The sequence below is a fragment of the Phaethon aethereus genome (genome assembly GCF_964289735.1).
Source record: "Phaethon aethereus genome assembly, chromosome: 4".
NCBI classification, from domain to species: Eukaryota; Metazoa; Chordata; class Aves; order Phaethontiformes; family Phaethontidae; genus Phaethon; species Phaethon aethereus.
In genome coordinates, this window is record NC_138578.1 from 29027086 (window position 1) to 29046505 (window position 19420).

General features: G+C 35.6%; 1 protein-coding gene across 1 annotated transcript in view; it reads left to right on the forward strand.

Moving 5' to 3' along the window:
* Positions 1–19420, forward strand: part of CENPE (centromere protein E) — a gene marked incomplete at its 3' end in the record, with an annotated part of 38579 nt that overhangs the window by 5042 nt on the left and 14117 nt on the right. The window contains exons 6-29 of the mRNA XM_081999410.1: positions 56–137; positions 303–370; positions 449–520; positions 2106–2157; positions 2990–3077; positions 3270–3396; positions 4064–4183; positions 5536–5694; positions 6080–6224; positions 7478–7572; positions 7889–7945; positions 8026–8193; positions 10421–10495; positions 10739–10861; positions 11207–11341; positions 11970–12147; positions 12549–12703; positions 13778–14092; positions 14898–15209; positions 15409–15567; positions 16464–16673; positions 17627–17911; positions 18024–18182; positions 18935–19156. Coding sequence (XP_081855536.1) covers positions 56–137; positions 303–370; positions 449–520; positions 2106–2157; positions 2990–3077; positions 3270–3396; positions 4064–4183; positions 5536–5694; positions 6080–6224; positions 7478–7572; positions 7889–7945; positions 8026–8193; positions 10421–10495; positions 10739–10861; positions 11207–11341; positions 11970–12147; positions 12549–12703; positions 13778–14092; positions 14898–15209; positions 15409–15567; positions 16464–16673; positions 17627–17911; positions 18024–18182; positions 18935–19156 — 3561 coding nt within the window. The remainder of the gene's footprint in view (positions 1–55; positions 138–302; positions 371–448; positions 521–2105; positions 2158–2989; positions 3078–3269; positions 3397–4063; positions 4184–5535; positions 5695–6079; positions 6225–7477; positions 7573–7888; positions 7946–8025; positions 8194–10420; positions 10496–10738; positions 10862–11206; positions 11342–11969; positions 12148–12548; positions 12704–13777; positions 14093–14897; positions 15210–15408; positions 15568–16463; positions 16674–17626; positions 17912–18023; positions 18183–18934; positions 19157–19420) is intronic.

The following is a 19420-nucleotide window of genomic DNA, read 5'->3' on the forward strand; positions in this document are numbered from 1 at the left end:
GTATTGAAGTGAGTTTTAGAGTTCAGTAAAATTTATTACTGTTTTTGTTCTTAAGAGGAATACATATGTAGAAGATCTGATTGAAGAAGTGGTGGTTGCCCCAGAACAAGTTATGGAATGGATCAGAAAAGGAGAAAGTAAGTTATTTAGCCAGTGTCAGTTGCTATTTTAGGAAAGGTATGTCTTTGAGATAATATTCAGAAATCAATGTTTTTCAGATAGTTTTAAACTTGTACTTTTTGTCTGTTATCTCCAGTTTATCAGAATATAAGCAAAAGTATTCTAATACTGCTTTTTGACAGAAAATCGCCATTATGGGGAAACAAAAATGAATGAACACAGCAGCCGTTCTCACACTATCTTCAGAATGGTAAAAACTGTTTCACTATTAGGAGGGGGTTTATTTTTTTCAAAGTGACAAAAACTTTATTGCACCCTCTACTTCTAGATCATTGAAAGCAGAGAACGAAGTGACCCTGCAAATGCAAGCTGTGATGGAGCAGTGATGGTATCCCACTTGGTAAGCCATACTCCAAGAAGTTATTAAATAGGCATTTCAGTAGAGAACTTATTGTAACTGCTTGTTTGAGAGAAGAATGTTACCTTATAATGATATTATGAACATGCTTTCCTGTTAACTTATATCAGATGTTTCTGATTGCCTGTATAGAGGGAGACTCCTGGGGTGTTATCTGGAGGCTATCTTCCCACCAAAGGGAATTGTGACATGGAAATAGTTCCTAGACAATTCATGCTGGATTGAGGAGTGTTATGCCCTTCCCAAGAGCACTCTGACAATAGTCCCTTATGCTCCTGCGTTTTGTTAAACACAGATTCCCAACCCCTACACAGTTCCTGACCACTGACAAGCCTAGTGAAATAAATTCTAACCTTAAGGCTTCTTTTACCCTCAAATTTAGTTGTTGTTAAAAGAACATGTCACCTACAGCTGCAATGACCAGAAGATTCCTTTTTTTCAGAAGTAACCCCACTTAGTATCCCTTTAGTGGTTTACTAGTGTATGAGATATCCTAAACTGGGGGGATTACACTGCTCATCTCTAGGGGAGTTTTTGGTTTCTGAAGCCTTCTCCATATAGCCTTCACTTGATTCTCAGGCAAGAATCCAAATCAACTGGAGGAGTAAAATCAATATGAAAGCATTTGAACTTGCTAAAATCTGCATGAGCACTCTTGTTCAGAATTGGGAATAGGATGAAGTCAATCACATGCATTGTGGAAAGAGCTTTCTGACCTGGCTTCATGTGAAAAACCTCTATGATTTGAATGTAAATATTCCTCATGCAGTATCTGAGCAAACTACTGCCCACTTAATTTTTTTTCTCACCATAGCTTATGGGATCGACTCTTCTTACACCACCCCCCACCCTCTGCCCTGTCTCTCTGTTCCAACTGACTTTATAGTAACCTCTGTTAGCAGCGGGGAGAGAGAGGGTTTTGCCCTTTTTGGTTTGTTGCTGCTTGGTGGGGTTAGTACAAGACTTTGCCCTTCTGAAACAGAAACCAATTAAAGTGAGGGCTACTTGCTCAAGCAAATCCTTGCAGGGTGCTATAAAGTTCTAGTTGACTTTGAACCAGATTCAGAGTGAGGCTTTTCCTCTGGTATTTAATTTCTTCCTTTCCTTATCCCCACAATGACAGGCAAGGAGAGACATACAGCTGATTTGGGAGAGTGCTAGATAATCTCTTCTAGGCTTTCTTGTCCATGACCGATTGGAACAGATGATCTGTGATTCTATGAAGCTTCCTACGGCTTGAATCTGTAGTTAACACATCTATATTGAGAAACTATGTTTATCTTTTTGTTACTGAGGGTAGGGGAAATAACACTGCAAGTTTGAAATACTGTTCAGCATGGTATAAATAGACTTTATACCAACTTATTACTCCATGTCCTTATGTGCCTTGGAAGTATTGGATGGTATGTGTGTAGTAGCTATGGATTACTTCCAATAATGACAGACCTTTTGTTTTTTTCTAAGTGTAACTTTAGTTTATGAAATTCTTAGCAGATATTTGGAACTAAGAGGATCTAAAACTAAATTGCCTCAGAACTAACCTGTGCAACATTTAATGAATTTGCAGAACTTGGTAGATCTGGCAGGCAGTGAAAGAGCTAGTCAAACAGGATCTGAAGGTGAGTGTTAAATGAGGTTCTCCTGCTGACCGTTTCTGTTAATTAACCCTTATGAGAGACTATGATAGAAAGGAAATTATTTGATCTATGTGCCATTGTGTTACTTATTGTCTATAAATAATCTCTTTTCCCCTTGGCAGGGCAGGATCTACTCAGGAAAATACTGAAAACGCTGTAAAGTGCAAACAATTAGGTAGTAATATGGCTTTTCTAGAATAGCAGGTCCAGCAACAGTCATGCACTGAACTAATAGAATGGAGATGAATCAGTAAAGATTCACCTGTAGTAAAGAAATCATTACATATGAGTCCCTACAAGCTTCTAAAGGTGAAGAGTGAATAAATAGATGGCTCACTCTTTAGCTAAGAGGAAGCTTGACTGTTAACAATGACAGCATGAAGCTGCACAAAAATGTCTTTATCATCAAAAAAAGTGATCTGAGAGGAACACAAGTTAATATTCTCTCTTGCAAGGAATAACTAACCCAAAAGTTGTATCTAAGGCTGGTTTGGCGTACTTATACATGTAAGTATGGGCACTTGCAAAATTTTAACAGGAAACAAAATTAAAGTTCTTGTGGCCCCAGGTACTTACTATGTAAAGATTATTAATGTTTATTTGTGATAAATTACTATCTTTGATGCATTTTGGCTATTGTAAAGGATTTGATACTGGCTGGTGATGGGTCATAATGCATTGTGGCACTTGAGATTTAACTCTTGGATAATCCCTCTTAACGTAGCGTAGCATAGCACAAAATCTTGATGGGGTGAAAATGTATCTTAATGTTGTTTTAATTTAAAATAAAAAAAATTTACTGTGTGATACCTAGGTGTCCGACTGAAAGAAGGCTGCAATATAAACCGGAGCTTGTTCATTCTGGGTCAAGTTATCAAAAAACTGTGTGATGACCCTTCTGGGTAAGCATTTGTGTTTGTATACCTGTTTTAAGAGAAGTTACTAATACACTAAGAAATTTAAATCCTTTATATATAATCCTGTTTTATGTAGATAACTATTTCAAATAACCTATTACCTCTAGAAAGGATATTTACTGTGTTTTTTCTATAGAAAAATGTCAATTTTCTTTTTTCTTCTCTCTTTTTCATCAGCTTCATAAATTATAGAGACAGCAAACTGACTCGAATTCTGCAGAACTCCCTTGGAGGAAATGCTAAGACGGTTATTATTTGTACAATTACTCCTGTTTCTTTTGATGAAACGCTCAGTACTCTTCAGGTAAAACTTCTCACCTGTTTTCAAGCATTATTCTGACTCAAGGCTTCATTGTAGACAGGTTGGAGGGGCGTAAAATGTTATCTGCTGGATTTGTAGTCACTTGAATCTTCTAAAGGTCTTCTGAGGATTTGGAACTTGACATATTAGTTTTGTACACAGCATCTTTTCCCAGTTGTCATCTTGTACTAGGTTGTTGAACTAGAGCTTTCTGGCAGTTGGAACAAAGCTCCTTCTCTCTCCTTGCAGGCAGTAGATAACCTCTGTTTTCTCATTTGCCTTTTCCAAACACAGAACTACAAGTCTTTGTTAATGCAAGATGTTAAGACAGGTCCTACAGGAAAGGGAGGTAATTGAACTGTATTCTTTAGGTAGCACTGTCTTCCTTTTTGGTCTCTTGAGCTTTTTATTAAATAAAAAATAACTTGCTGAATTTTTGCTTAAATGGTAGGCTTCACTTTTTAGGTATTAATATCAAGCAAAGAAAACTTATCTTTTCAAAGCTTAGAATACATGAAAAATAAGCAAATACAAATATTTGTGTCCTTTATTATATCTTGTTCTTTATCTAATAAACTGTCCATTTACTTCGGTTGGGAAATATGAGACACAATAAGTCTTCTGATATATTTATTCTCTAACTATTGCCCATGAGAGAATATTCTTCTAGTTTGCCAATACAGCCAAAAGAATGAAGAATACTCCAAAAGTGAACGAAGTACTTGATGACGATGCCCTTCTGAAGAGATATCGCAAAGAAATCCTGGATTTGAAAAAGCAGTTGGAGGAAGTATGTAATAAACTTATTAAAGTTAACCTATCCTTTGTATGGATAGCTATTTGGAAATATTCTGTTTTAAACTGAAACCAGTTAAGTCTGGAGGGGTAGATAAACTGTTTAAAATTATATCTGTCACTTTCTCATTTCTTTTGAGAGAATAGAACTTGAAAAGGTGATGTGAAGTTTAGAACAACTGATGATAATCAACATGTCTGTGTGAAAGCTAACACTGAGTGAGATCAACTAACTGAATTATTTTCTTTCTGTAGGTTAATGTATTTAAGAAATGTCATGCCTTTATAGCATACTTTTATTGCCACAGATCAAAAGGAATAATTAACTGACATTCAGTAACTTCTTACATTGCAATTAAAGATTCCAACTTAATTCCTATTTTTTCCCCCTTACCAACATTTATCTTCCATTTGAGTTGCAAGAAGTTGCAACTGCGAAGGATCAGTGGCAAAACTTACATCAGGTATAAGCAGAAGATACATTTAGAAAATGAACAATAGTAACTTCCCATCAAACAGTGTAGTCTCTCGTGTTCATCTTTCTCCAAAAGCCTGTGGAGTTGAGGAGCAATCTTTCAAGTAGTGTTAGAGCATAGATCATAAAAGATAAAGCACAGGAAAATCACAATCCTGAACATACTGTTTTGGTAAATTAAATCATCAAAAGATGCTTTTTTTTTTTTTCTTTTGAATAAAAATAGTCATAGGAAAAGCTTAAGGAAAAATAAGTGACCTCTTGTTTTTGGAGAGAATTAATTTGCGGTATGAACTTGCACCTAGAAGTGTGTTTGCTGTCTTCTGAGATGGTAGGTAGTGAGGAAAGTACTTAATTACAGAAGAATTTCTTAGAAAATCCCATGTGAACTTCAAATTACTCTAAAATATTGTAAGCTTATGATAAAGTTGTCAGAAAAACTAGCTACTGTAATGCAGTTGCTTTACAACAGAATAAATTTTCAGTACTTCAAATTGTAAGAGACCACATGCATTGGAGTAGCTTGCTGTTATTTGGCAGTTGAATCATAGTTCTTAAAGAGCTTCAGGCTTCTGGCACCATGGGACGGTCATCTTAAACCATCTTACACTTGAAAGAATGTTCTGGGGTTTTTTGCCCCCAGAAAAATCTGAGGACATATTGTGAGGCAGTTTTGACCTCTTTAAATACTAAGTCTACATGTAACTGTAGACTAAATTGTCATTTTCATTGTTAAAGATTAAAGACAGCTCTTCCAGACTTAAAAGAATATATGCTTGTAGTTGTTTTTACATAGTAGTAGTGGTGTATCTTCTGTAGGAGTAGTTTGTGTTCTTAAAATGTTAGTTTGATTAATATTCTTTTTATGGAAGGTGTCTTCAAAGACTCAAATTCATGCAATGGAAAAAGACCAATTGGCCCAGCTGTTGGAAGAAAAAAATTCTCTTCAAAAAGTGCAGGAAGATAGAATACGAAACTTAACTGAGATGCTGGTGACTTCTGCCTCCTTTTCCTCAAAACAGAATGCTAAAGTACGTACCTGTTCTAGATCTTATTTGTTAATTATGAAATACTTGGCAAAAGGTAATATTAAATACATAAGATTATACTGACAATGAAGTATAAGTTGGATAAGGAAAATTGTGTGAAAATTGCCTATTTTTAAAGGAGTAACTTTAAAAATAACTTCTGAGTGAGTATCAATTCAGTGTTGCCTTGCAGTGAACAGACTGCAAAGACTTTTGCTTTCAAACTGTTATGCTGTACTTTAATTATGAAGAAATTGAAAAAAAATGTTAAGTTGTCTAGACTGGTACTGTCTAGCTGGTCTGTTATAGAACTAGCCTAATGCAACATCCATTCTCTACTTAGTGCTTTGGTTGTATCACTTTTTCTGTTAATACTTTTTTTTAAAAGGCCAAGAGAAGACGAAGAGTTACTTGGGCTCCTGGTAAAATAAACCAGGTGAATGTGAGCTATTTTGAAGACTTTGAAAAACCAATGCTGACTGAAACAAAAAAAATGAAAATGTCTCTGTCGGCAGTACCAGACATGGAGGATTGTAAGTATCTTCAGGAAAAAATAAGGAAACTGCAAAGCAGCTCTGAAATGAGAAATAATCCCTTCTGAATAAATCTAAATCAAAAAGCAAATTTTCTAACAGCACAAAAGCTACGCTTTTACTACTCAAATTATGTTCCATGAATGCAGTTTTGAAAAAGTTACATATAGCCTACAAGGAAATGGCATTTGTCTGCCAGCAAAGAATGCTGCCTGGAAGGGAAGTGGTTTTAGCACAATAAAAGTAGTAGTTTTTGTGCTGGAAATAAGGTTTGGCTGGTTTTGGTTTGGGTGGTTTTTTTTTTTTTTTTTTTTTTTCCTTAAAAAGTGGGAGCATAAGTCTATTGGATACTATCCCAGATGAAATAATGTGTAGCAAATTCCTGTTTGGTAACTTTGCAAGCATTACTTAGCTTCCCAAAGGGAATAAATCAACTCTCTGATAGCACAAAATAAAAATGCCCCTTTCCAAGGAAATTACTTTTTTTTTCTCTTTTGGATTTTGAGCTTTTAAGTTGTTAAAACCGAAGGTAGGGGCTGTGAGATAAAAGACGGGGTTTACAAATACTTCAGCAATGCAGCTTACCCCAGCCCCCAGATTTTTGTAAAAGTAGACAAAGTTTTTCTTTAACACAGACTATCCATCCAAACAGTGTTGTTACCCCCAAAAAAGTGGGGTGTCTATGAAATTCCAAAATCCTTAACAAGAATAGAGAAGTCATTACTCAAAGATCAGATTGAGATACAGAGACATTCAAGGACTTCCATATTAGAGGAGTGAGGGACAAAGAAAGCTGAACTGAAAATGAGAAGAATTGCTTAATTGCATCTTCTTACAGCCTTATTACCTATCATTTTGTCAAGACTTTTTGCTTGCATGTGGTTTGTCAGGGTTTTCTTCGCTTTGTGTGGGGGTGGTGCTTTTCTTCAAATTTTGCAGGATCCTGTTGAGTGGTTCTTTCCTTGATGCTTAAACACTTTTCCTAGTCTGCAATTACGTATTTATTCTGAATTTGGTTTAGTATTCATTAACTTGTGATAAGGTGGTCAGCATAAGTGTAGGGACTGGACTTTAGTGTTGTTCTCTTTCATAAGAGAAAATCATGAGATTCAGAAGTCCTACTCAGTGTGCTGCATCTTTGCCATTGAATGGTTGTTTCCAATGTGATAAAATTCTTCGATAAGAAAATAATTCGTGATGACCAGTTTAAAATCTACTGCTACTCTGTTTTTTTAATACATCTTTATTTTCAGCTACGTTGGAGAATTCTGAATATGAAAACCAATGTCTGATGGTTCCTGATCAAATCTCAGATGTAGAATGGACTGCTGGACCTAACATGAATTGGGTAACTTCATAATCTATTTCGGCTGTCTAATACAGTGCATATACATTACTTGCTTTTCAGTAAGGTCAGCCTTACCCTTCTGTAGAACACCAATATTCTTCTATATGTCTGAAAAATTACTATAACTGGTTAGAAAGTAAGTCTCTTGGTCATCTCCGTAAAGTTGTGGGATGATTGTATGATTTTGTGGCAAATGATCCAGTAAGCTTTGGTGTTTAAACAGGTGTAGTTGTGAAAAGAAAGCAAGAAGGAATATAATAATAACAACCTTGCTTGATCTTGTAGATCATTTAACTGCAAGCAATTCTTTTTATAGACTCAGAGAGACTTTGAAGAATCTGTGCAACTCTGTGAAGCGTTAGCACTAGAAAAGGTAAGTCTGTCTGGTATTTTCTAGAAATAAGACTGCAATTCCAACAACAGCTTCTAAAGTTTCTTGTGCTGCTTCTCCAGGATATTGCTGTAAATGAGGTCAACGTCCTGCAAGCTAATTTTAATAACCTAGTATTGGAAAATGAGCAGTTGAAATTAGAAATAAATGAAATGAAGGAGAAACTGAAAGAAAAAAAAGAAATGGATGAATTTGAAGCACTGGAAAAACAAACACAAAAAGATCATGAGGTAAGGTGCATTGAAATAAATACAGAGAGACAAGAAATCTCTATGCTCAAATGTTTTCTAGAGTTCATTCAGTGTATATATACTCAGCTGCTGATTTACAAACAGATGGTGTTATAAGCTATGTTCAGCAACAGAATGAATGAACCCAGGTTTTAAACTGGATTTACTCAGAGTATAAAACTCAGACTTAAATTTTTGGGGAGTTGCATACTGAAGTCTGGTTAAACATGTATTTGTGTGTGTATATATGTACCCATATATTACTTTTCTATATGCATAATCTGAATTTCACTCTAGATTTCTACAAGAGACAGTTTTTCTGTGTAAATACATTTTAGAATTTTTTTGAAGTTCAAGCATGGTTGCTAAACCATGTTTCACTATTTCTTGTGCAAAACATCTTGGTTTACAATCCAAGCTAGCTCTGGCTTTCGGTAATCTGTTGGACTATGTGAGCATTAACTTTTAACATATTATTTATCTTAGTGATAAAATATTTAAAAATAATAGTGTGAATAGTAATGTCTGTGGAAAATTGAAACATTGTATTTTGTGCCAGGAAGTGAGAAAAAGTTAAACCTACCTACTGGATAACTTATGATATAGGAAGTACTGAATTTCAGTTCCCTTCACCTACTTGTGCTGTTAGTGGAGATGTACCTTGTTTGTCCAAATGTTTTATGCTCTGATTCTAGAACCTAAAATGTGTTTTACTTGTATTAGGTTCTAGCTGCCCAAGGGCTAGATTGTAAAATAAGTCACGGGGGGAGGAGGGGAACGGGACGGACAGACCCACCCAACCTCAAACAAAACCCCAAAACCAACAACGTGAGGTATTGAGACATGGATGTATTATTCCATTTCTTTCCTGATACTGTCTCTGCAGGTTACTTGTACACACTAGTCTGTTTAATATCCTCTGACGACAAAACTAAGGTTGAAGCTGAAGTTACATCCTTTTGCATTGTTGCTTGAGGTTACAATTTAACAAGATCACCTCTCATTTCCATTGTGTTCCCTACGAAGATTTATGGATCTTAAACAAAATGGATCCATAATAGATTATGATTTAGCGTGTATTTAAGATTTTTTAGAAGACCCTTTGTATGCTAAACTAATTGTGCTATCTTCCTTATCAGCCAACGCTTAACAAATCTTCAGTTAGTTTTCACTGCAAAGCTTTTGTGTATCTAATAACAAATGTTCTAAAGTGGCTTCTATTACAAGAACTGCTTTTTGAATGACTCATGTTTTCAGATATGTATCTGAAGACAGTCCATAAAAGGTAAGCATTTGTTGATAACCATGTAGTAGATTAATTACAGCAATACTGAAAGGTCACATACTTCACTAAATACATTAGTTGAAATCCATCAATTTAAATTGCCACAGATATATATATATATACATATATATATATATATATATAGGTAAACTCTATTATTCTGAATAATGACATTAAATAACTTCTGACAGTGGTATTGTACCCTATCTTCTACAACCATCCTCTGATTTTAAGATTACAGATTGAGTTTTCTTCTCACTATACTCCTAACAACATAGAAATACTTACAAGAGAGTGCTTGTTTTAAAGCTTTACACTGATCTGTAATTTACAGATTGTGTTTTCTCCTTACCTACACTTGTGACTATACAGAAGTACTTGTAGATGAGTGGTTATTGTAAAGCTTTTCTAACAAAGACCAAAAGAAAAGAGTTCTTCAGTTTTAGAAGTGCTTTTCTATCTAGTCTTCTACTTGTGCCTCCTTTCTGAGGATGCCACTGAATGTGTTTATGGCTTGCTTTACCTCAATTTTGGCACCTTCTCATTCTTGTTAGTGAATAGATTAAATCATAAATATCTGCACTGTGTCATAAAAAGCTGCTTAACATGACTAGAATTTGAAGTGTCATATCTGTAGGATTTCTGCATTAATTGCTTTGATAATGTTGCTCTTCTTGAGCTGTTGCAGATTAAATTGTACTTGAATCCTTTCTAATTACTGGGAAGCTAAAACAAAGCTTTGCATCTCAGCTATCCATTTGAAAGAAAATGTAGCAACTTGCTTTGTAGCTGTTTAAATAGCTATGCCTGTGTATATATGGTTTCCCCACCAATAGGAAAGGAAATGCAATATAGACCTTGCTTACTTTCATGGTGTTGGCAACTAAAACTACTGGGTGCTTTCTAACATCCTCTGCAATTTTGCTTCAATTTGCTCCACAGATTCAACTAATGCATGAAATCACCAACTTAAAGAATCTAGTTTCAAATGCTGAAGTGTACAATGAGGAACTTGAGGTGAGCCTGTCCATGAATTTACATGCAGTAAGATTTGTATGAACTGTGTTCTTGAAATACTGTATCTGCTGAAGACAACCTAGAGATCATTGGGCTCTGGTTAGCCTTACCAGCTATAGGGAGGATATGTCTAAAAAGCCATGCACGCTTCCTATATAGAGAACAGGTTTTTGTTAAATTCTTACCTGAAAAACAAAACTGGGCACTAGAAACTTCCATCTCCTTTTTTTGTCCAACTTTCAGGCAGAAATAAATTCCAAACTGGAACAGCTGAAAGAGAAAGAGAACAAAATAAAGATATTACAGAATCATGTGGAAGAATTGCAGAAAGCAGGAGTGGAAAAAAAGGACACATCTTTTTCAGTGGTAAATTTGAGTTTTCTGCTGGTTTGAGAGATGGTTTTGGTTTTGTTGGAGGTAGGTTAAATTTAGGTATAGCCTTGGTATAATTGAAATCTACTTCCCTACAGATGTTAGGAAAGTTCTTTTACAAAGCTTAAAATGCTAACTACTACCTTATGATACAGCAGTACTCTGGTGAAGTAAAGCTATGGGAAATACTGCTCTTTATCTCGTCTCTCAAATGAGCTTCCTACTGTTCCTTGCCAAGTTTTCTGAGCATGTGTTTACATTTTAACCACATAATGAACACTTTTTTTATTATGGCTGTATGTTTTTTAATTTCTTTGAGTATTTATCTGTCTTTTTCAGGGGGATTCTGATAAGCTAATTGAGGAAATCCAGCAGCTGAATAAATCCCTCTTAGATAGTGAAACCATAGCCTTGGATGCCAAAAGAGAATCTGCTTTTCTCAGAACTGAAAATTTTGAGCTGAAAGAGAAGATGGCAAGTACTTGTTAAACTGCATTTATAGCCCTACAAAATGCTGTTAAGGGCCTGTCTGCTCCCAGACTAGGGAAGAAGGCAATGGATATAGACAAGATGTGGTGGAGTATTTGGAGAAAGCTGATGACTCATGCTCCAAGTAATGTTTTCATTCTGGAATTCATGGAAAATGGGTCTTCAGGAGAAAAATAAAAAGAAAGTAGAGGTTTATTCTATAGGAGTGCGTGATTAGTTTTTGGTTTACCAGGAGAGAGAGAGAGAATAAATCAACCGGCTTTAGGGAGTTACTAGGACTTAAGACTCCAAATATGATTTTACCAGAAAAGAAACAAGAATAGGAGATACACACTTAGAAGTGGGATGGAGCTTGCTTTGAGCTTTGAAGAAGTAAAGACAAAATAGTGGAAGCAGTTATGGCCCTGACCTCTGAGGTAAGGTATGTGTTTGGTTTTTTTATAGGACTCTGACAGGAATGCAGTTATTAAATTGTGGCTTATTCTGCCACATTTATCAAGGCCAGAGTTGTTCAGAGTGACAACAGGAAACGTGACAGAATGCAATGTTTAAATGTTAAGTGAGTAGACTTTTATTTTGTATGTGAATTGCATGTTGTTTTCTTTTCCTGAAGAATGAACTCTTGAATAATTACAAGCAAATGCAAAAGGATGTTCAACTCTATCAAAGCCAAATAGAAGCAGGAAAAGCCAGTTACAGAAAAATGCAGTCTGATTTGCAGAAAGAGTTGCAGTCTGTATTTCAAGAAAACACAAGGCTGACTTCACTGATGGAGGGTAAAATTCCAAAAGGTACGGTTTCAGGTGGTGCTTTTTATTTCCCCTTCCCATCTCCCCCTCTCCTTACCCTTCACTGTGATGGTGAGGGAATAGGGAAGACTTTGGCTCTTGTTTTCTCAAATAGTTGGAGCTTCTGTCAATACAAAATGTTAGAGTATATCTGGTACTGCTGGCACTTTTGTATTTTGTACAAAGACAGTCAAGTTAATGAAGGCTGTCAGGCAGAACCTAAAACAAACGGGATATCAACCTGACAAATGATGACCAAGTTCAGACCCGTAGTTTCATCTTTTAATTGTTCGCCATTGTAAAATATATTTTTCCGGAGCTATACTGATATGAAATCTTCTGCTTAGTTTAAAACATGCTTTCTTTCACACTGTCTTATTAATCTAAACGTCTTAATTTTCTAGATCTGCTCTCTCTTGTGGAGCTGGAAAAAAAGGCAGCTGACTTAAAAGGCGAACTAGAAAAAGCATTGAAAGAGAACACACTTTTACAAAAACAAGTAAATGAACTATCAGAATTTCAGTCTCTACAAAACACTGTTGAGATACAGCAGAAAGAGGTAAACAAAAAATTTAACTTTTTTTTCCTTGTTTTTATATTTTACTTCACCGGTAGCCTATTAATGGAGGCCTATTGGATATGAAGTTTTAAAACCAAAAGTTGTCTTGAATCAAATAACCTGAGATTTTACAACTAAGTTCATTTAATTATTGTTCCTCAGGTATTTAATATTGGCACCCAGGAATAAATTTAAGATCACATGTTTAGTCGAATTCTACTATAATTAATTGGGAATCATGTTTAGTCGAATTCTACTATAATTAATTGGGAATTTCTAGTCCAACACTTGCCTGCCTATTTGCCATGGTCACCACTGATAACTGTGTGTGTATGTATAACTGTTTGATCCTGGTTTACTGTTCTAAAACTGAATTTTTGTCTAATTGGGCAAAGAGAAAATTTCAAGGGCTCTTAGCGGAAATGCTGCTTGAGAAGTGAGAGATTTAACTTGCAAATTCTGGAAAACTTGTAAGGAAACTTTTCTGTTTCCTGACAGGTCAGGGCTTAGTAGTCTGTTTGCTATAAACGTGTCTTAAAGGGTTTGTTTGCAAACACTTTCTAGGTTTCTTTGTCCTTAAATACCTGCTACTAAGTATGTGCAGTGAAAATTACCCAGGCCAACTAACCTCTCAAACTCAGGAATGCTTTGCAAAAAGTCCCAAACCCTTCCAGTGGCCTACTTCCACTAATAAACAAAACTTAATTAGATGTTAACAACTTTATAAACTCTGTACCATGAAGAAAGTATTAATACGTCTAGTCAGTTTAGGAGTTATAACTAGGAGTATCAGTCCTTAGCCCTAGCTCAAACATAGGAAAAAAGGGAACATCTAAAGAGTTGGAGGAGAGGTTTCAAGGTTTTGGAAGGGGCTTGTCTGTCTTGCTTCTCTTTGAAGGATTGTTCTAGATAGAGCTAGATAGCACAGTACATTGGGTTTTAGTTTGTTGGGAGGGAGCTATGTGTTTGCCTGTACTTTATTTCCTGTATCTGCATATGAACGTGTTTTTTATTATGCAACTATGACAAATGCTGATTTAGAAAATGCTATTAATATTGCTTTTCTGTTGGCAGATTCTTGAAAAATGTGAGGAGCTACGCTTATTAAAATTGGAAAGAGAAAAGCTGCTTTCTGAAGTAGCTGATAATGAAGTTAAATGTGAACATATGACTGAAGAAATTGGAAAATCAAAAGATGATCTAGCAGATGCACAACTTAAATATGTAAAGTCTGATCAGGAATATGTTGCACTTAAACAGCTCCATGAAGAACTAGAGCAAAAATATATAGTTGCATTAGAAAACAACGAACAAATGAAGCTCCAAATAGATATTCTATCTAAAGAAGCACGAGAGTCTAAAACAACTTTGGATGAAGTTAAATTAGAGGTCAGTGTCAGCTTGCTCCTTTTTACAGACAAGACATGAGGAGTTTGTTGATAGTATTACAAAAAAAACCCAACTTTTTTTGGAGAAGTAGTCTTAAAGGTATAAATAACATTGTCATTGAAATTCCTCTAGCACGAGTTGGATATTACTTATTCTGTGTTAGGTGTATAAGGTTGCAGGATTATGAAGCTCAGCAGTCTCTTTCTTCATAGGCAAAGAAATGTGTATGTTGCTGCAGGTTATATGTTCTCCTTCTGTACTTGAGCTTTTCTTTTCCCATTCTTAAGTTATCTTTATGCAATTTTTTTTTAAATACGCTGCTATGACTTACTCTATCTGAAGTCATAGAAACAAAGTTTTCTCATTGGGAACTTCCAAAGCAAAGGGAATCACCACATAAATTGGCAATTAGAAAGGAAAAAAAAATTAAGATGGGAACTAAAGATTCATATTTTTGACAAGGCTTTTGGCACTGCTATGGCTGTCATATTCCAGCTATGGATTTGATAATCCTAATTTGATAACTCCTAAGATATGCTACAGTTTCGTGTGTAGCATTATGTTTTAGTAAGACTTTTGCTGCTAAGGAGAAACCACAGGAAGGTTTCACAAACCAATGTTTATTTAATGTGGGCAAGAATATAAGCAGCAACTTAAAGTGAAATTATGAACTTCCTACTCTCTTGTTGAAAGCTAGCCTCTCTCACCCTTTCTAAACTAATATAAGATTCTGTGAGAACATGTACACATTATGCAGTTCTGCATTACAATGGAAGTGTCTGGCCTTTTCCTTTACAAACTAAAGCTCTCTAGCAAAATGAAAGAACTGGAAGAAAAGACATCAGAGCACAAACAACTTCTTGAAGTAAGAGAAGATTTTATTAGGACTCAGCAGAAGTTAAATGAAATGGAGCAACTAAAAGAACAAGAAAAGATTATGCAGTTGAGACTGGAGGCCAAGGATTCAGAGATCCAGGCAGTTCTTCAGCAGCTTACCAAATGTCGGGAAGAAATAAAAACGCTAACCCAGGAAAGAGATTACTTGAAGCAAAAAGAGGAGTCTCTCCAAGCTGAGACAGACCAACTCAAAGAGGATATAAAGGACACTGTATCAATGGTAGGAATTCTACCTTTACAGAAATGGACCATACATGTTAAGGGGAAGAGTGTAAGAATATTTATAAACTATATTGAAATATACAGGGTAGTGGGGTTTTGTGTGTTTGTTTTGGTTTTTTTTTTAATCAAGGAGTACTTGCTAGTGCTGCGGAATAATTGAATTCTCTGTTGTGGATTTTCTTCCTTTTATTCTAAAGAACATTTTGGCACATGAAGAACTGAGAAATACACAGAGTTCTCTGAAGCAATCCCAGGACACTGTCAAGAAGTTGGAAAGAAATATTTGTGAAAAAGAATCTCAGATTCTAAGTGTTGAAGAAGCACTAGGGAAAACAATCAAAGAACTCGAAACACAGGTAAAACATCATGCAATCATTCAAAATAAAATGCATTGAATGTGTTTTCTAACACTGTGAAAGCAAGCCTAGTTAGTCTGTTTATAATAATCTTCTACTTGTCCTTAGAAAATTTCTAGGCTTTTGGAAAGTGGGCAAGAAAGTACTACTGCCTGATCCAAGTCTTTACCAGTTGCTGATCTACTTCTGTAGAGCTTCGAGCTGTAATGTACACTCCAATAAGCCTTTGCTTAACTAGCGTGCCCCATGGTTGTCAGTTTGAGTGGTGGCATGAAATAAATAGCAAATGGAAGAAGATCTAAGGGTTACATCTATGTACCTAAGGCTAGGAATGAGGCTTTTTTGAGGTTTATAATACTCAGTCCCAATGAGGAGTGTCGTACATGGTTGTAAATGGCAGCTCACTTCCCAACATACAGCAGAAGGCTGACCCACTGCTTTTGTGCCTGTTTGTTCAATAACTGACAAAGAAGGGTGCTGAGAATATTGTATATTACACAGTTGCTTCAGTGGCACAGTTTCTCTAGAGGGAGAATCTGCAGTATGCGAGATTGGTTTTTTCTCGAAGTATATCAGCTGCCAGACCCAGTAAGGCAATGGTGGTCTTCAGCACTTGCATGTTTTGGAATAAATGTGTAAAAATAATCCAACAGGTGTTTCTTATTTGGCTTCTTCCTCTTAGACTTTTTCCGGATAAAAATCTGGCCAGTGTTGCAGAAGAGACTGCTAAAAGGTTGGCCTTTGACACCTGTTTTGTTTTAAATGCTAAAGACTTAGTTCTGGAGTTTTTCTGGTTTGGTGTTAAAAATACTGTAGTAGGGTGAATAAAACAACTTTTGCATTTAATTTTTGTTTTGAATTGATGGAAATACTATCTTTGCACATTTTTTTAATAGCTATCACAAATGACAGAAGAAATAAAAATCATCACATCGGAGAGAGACCAGCTTGCTGAAGAAAAATCAGAAAATAACGACTATAGAGAAAATGATCAGCTTCAGGCACTAAAGGAACAAATCTTTTTCCTTACGCAAGAGAACAACTCATTGCAGGATAAGCTGGACAGTTTACCCTTGAAAAAAGAAGAGTATGGAGAAGGAACTTTGGTAATTATGCTAAGGCCATAATGGAAAGCAAGCTTATTTAAATTTTCACTTGAGTGAAAATAACTTGCAAAACAAACTGGAGAGAAGGGTCCTGCTACTTAACTGCAGACCACTAAACACCAGGATTATTACTGTTTGCTTGAAATATATTCCACCCATATTGTTGTACATGAACAACTAGTAGTAGGATATGACAAGTGTTTTTCCTGTAAATAGAATTTTAACAGGATACAGGATGGTGATGTGAGTAATTAAGTAATTGAAGCTAAAAATTGCTCATCTGGAAAGGGTGGTTCTGGTCTTTTTCAAACCATAGATAGAATTCACTTTTTTTCCTGGAAGTGTACGGTAAGGGACATTGCAGCCAATGTTTTCCTTAATTGGACATGCTGATTGCACATGTTTGTTTATGTGTGTATATATACACTTTGAAAAAAGTAAAAGTGTATTCATATATTTTTATATTTATGGGGGGAGTGGACAAATTTCAAGGAAATAATTGCTTTGACACCATTACTATCTACTGTTGAGACTAGAAATATGGATAAGGTCTCTGTGGTCTGGTTTGTGAGGACTTTTTGTGGTTGTGGTTTTATTTGTTTGGGTAGTATTGTTTTTTGGGTTGGTTGGGGCTTGGGTGGGGGGAGTGTTGGTTTGTTTGGGTGTTGTGGGGGGTTTTTTTAACCCCCTTAGGCTAAAATTGCGAGCATGGAGTTCTACTTCTGGTAACTTATTTCAGAAGTTCTCGCTTCAAATTTTGCTTTTACGTGTGTTATTTCAAGAAACTTGAATTGCATATTGAATTCAGTCAAATCTTACTATTCTGAAAAAATACAATTCTCTCTAAAACATTGTTTCTGTTTGTTTTACATAATCAACCTGTCAAAGATTAGATATGTTTCTCTTAAAGCTACTTCCCCAAATGTGTTGATTTCTATCTCTCTGTAAAATAGATACCACAGATTCAAGAAAGATCTATTGAGCAAGAATTAATTCTTCTGAGAGAAGAGCTGAGCCAGGCACAAAGGAAATTGCATGACCTGGAAGAAGCAAAGGCCAATGAATGTCAAAGAGAATCTGAAAAAATGGGGAGAACAGGTTTTATTCCAAAATTACATGACTGTCAGGAAGTGAGCACTCTGACAGAAAGAGGAGATAATAACCTTAAAATGCAACTGGAGAATCTCCAAAATGAGAGACACCAGCTAAGAGGAACTGTACAGGAGACCGTTAGCATGGTAAAAGAAATAGTCCTATTCCTTTAGGATAACAGCTTTAGTAAACTTCTGTCTTAACTTTTTGGAAGTGTTGTTTGGGCTTTAATGTACTTTAACTGTGTTGTGTCCAAAGAATTCAGAGATGCAGGAAGAGTTGAGGTGTGCTCATAACTCTCTCAGACAATATCAGGATACTATTGTGGAGCTGAAAGGAAGTATTTCAGAGAAAGAAAATCAACTCTTGAAAGCACAAGAGATATTGAAGGAAACAACTGATGTACTGCAGCAGAAGGTCAGATGCAGTTTTGTCAAGTAAACTTAAAAATTCTATCAGGATTGGCAACCCATGTCCTCTGCAGACTTCAGTTTGTAAGGGTTCAGTAAATGTAATAATGAAACTTAATTAAAAGGTTTTCCCTTCTTTTTTTTCCCCCTGTACTGCTTCTCAAAAGAATTTTATAGAAACACAGGTAGTGAAAAGATGATCAAATGCAATTTGACCTGCAAGCTACAACCCTTACTTATAACTAAACATGTCTTAGTGCTGAATGATGGAATATTATTTGGAATTACTACTGCTCTTTGACTGCAATGCATTTTCCAAGTCTTAAAACTTTTCAAATTCTAATATGTCATTTAGCTATGTATCGCTGAAGATACCTGAGCAACTAAAAGGTAGATTAGCTCATTCTTTAACTTCTGCACTATTAGAAATTTATCTACTTACTAGTTTCATGTCTGAAGCTCTTGTGGCTTTAGAAGACTTCTAAGCAAAATTGTTACATCTTTCTTTCCTTATAGCAGTAAACTAATGGAGATGCCTTCTGTAAAATAATTCAGTTATAACAACCCATATGTACAGATATGTACATTTGTGAAAATATGACCCAATCACACTCTTAAATCAGAACCTGATTACTGGGACAACAAAATTTGTTAAAATTAAAATGTTACTGTGTTTTTCCCAAACTAATTATCAAATTACTTCTACCCACACTAGAGATTATTAGAAATATTAATACTGGTACTTATTTGTTCTTTCAGCTCACTGAAGTAACTGAAAACCTGACTCATGCCTCTTCTGAGTATGACAAGCTACTAGCAGAAAAAGAACAAACTGAAAGAACAATGAATGAGCATATCTGTCAGCAGCTTGAGAAAATCACTTTACTTAATCAAGAGAAAGATGAGCTACAGCAAATTGTAGAGACTTGTAAAGCGGAAAGAGATCAGTTGGAGGCTGACTGTCGGGAAAGCAAGGAGAGAGTATGTATAAAATCACTTAAATGTTTTAAAGACAGGTTGTACCACTCTGAATTATTTCGGTTATGAAGCCTTCTGCTATTCAGCATCTCTTCATCTCCTTTCACTTGTTCATAGCAGCAGTAAACTAAAAATGTAGTTTACTAATTTAATCTGGATTTTGGAAGCTGTCTCTTTTTTTCTTCTCCCTGTCCCCTTCCTGCCCTTTTGGTCACTGCTGCCCTGGGTTGAGACACAATTGTCTGCCACCTGCTGGACAAACACTCA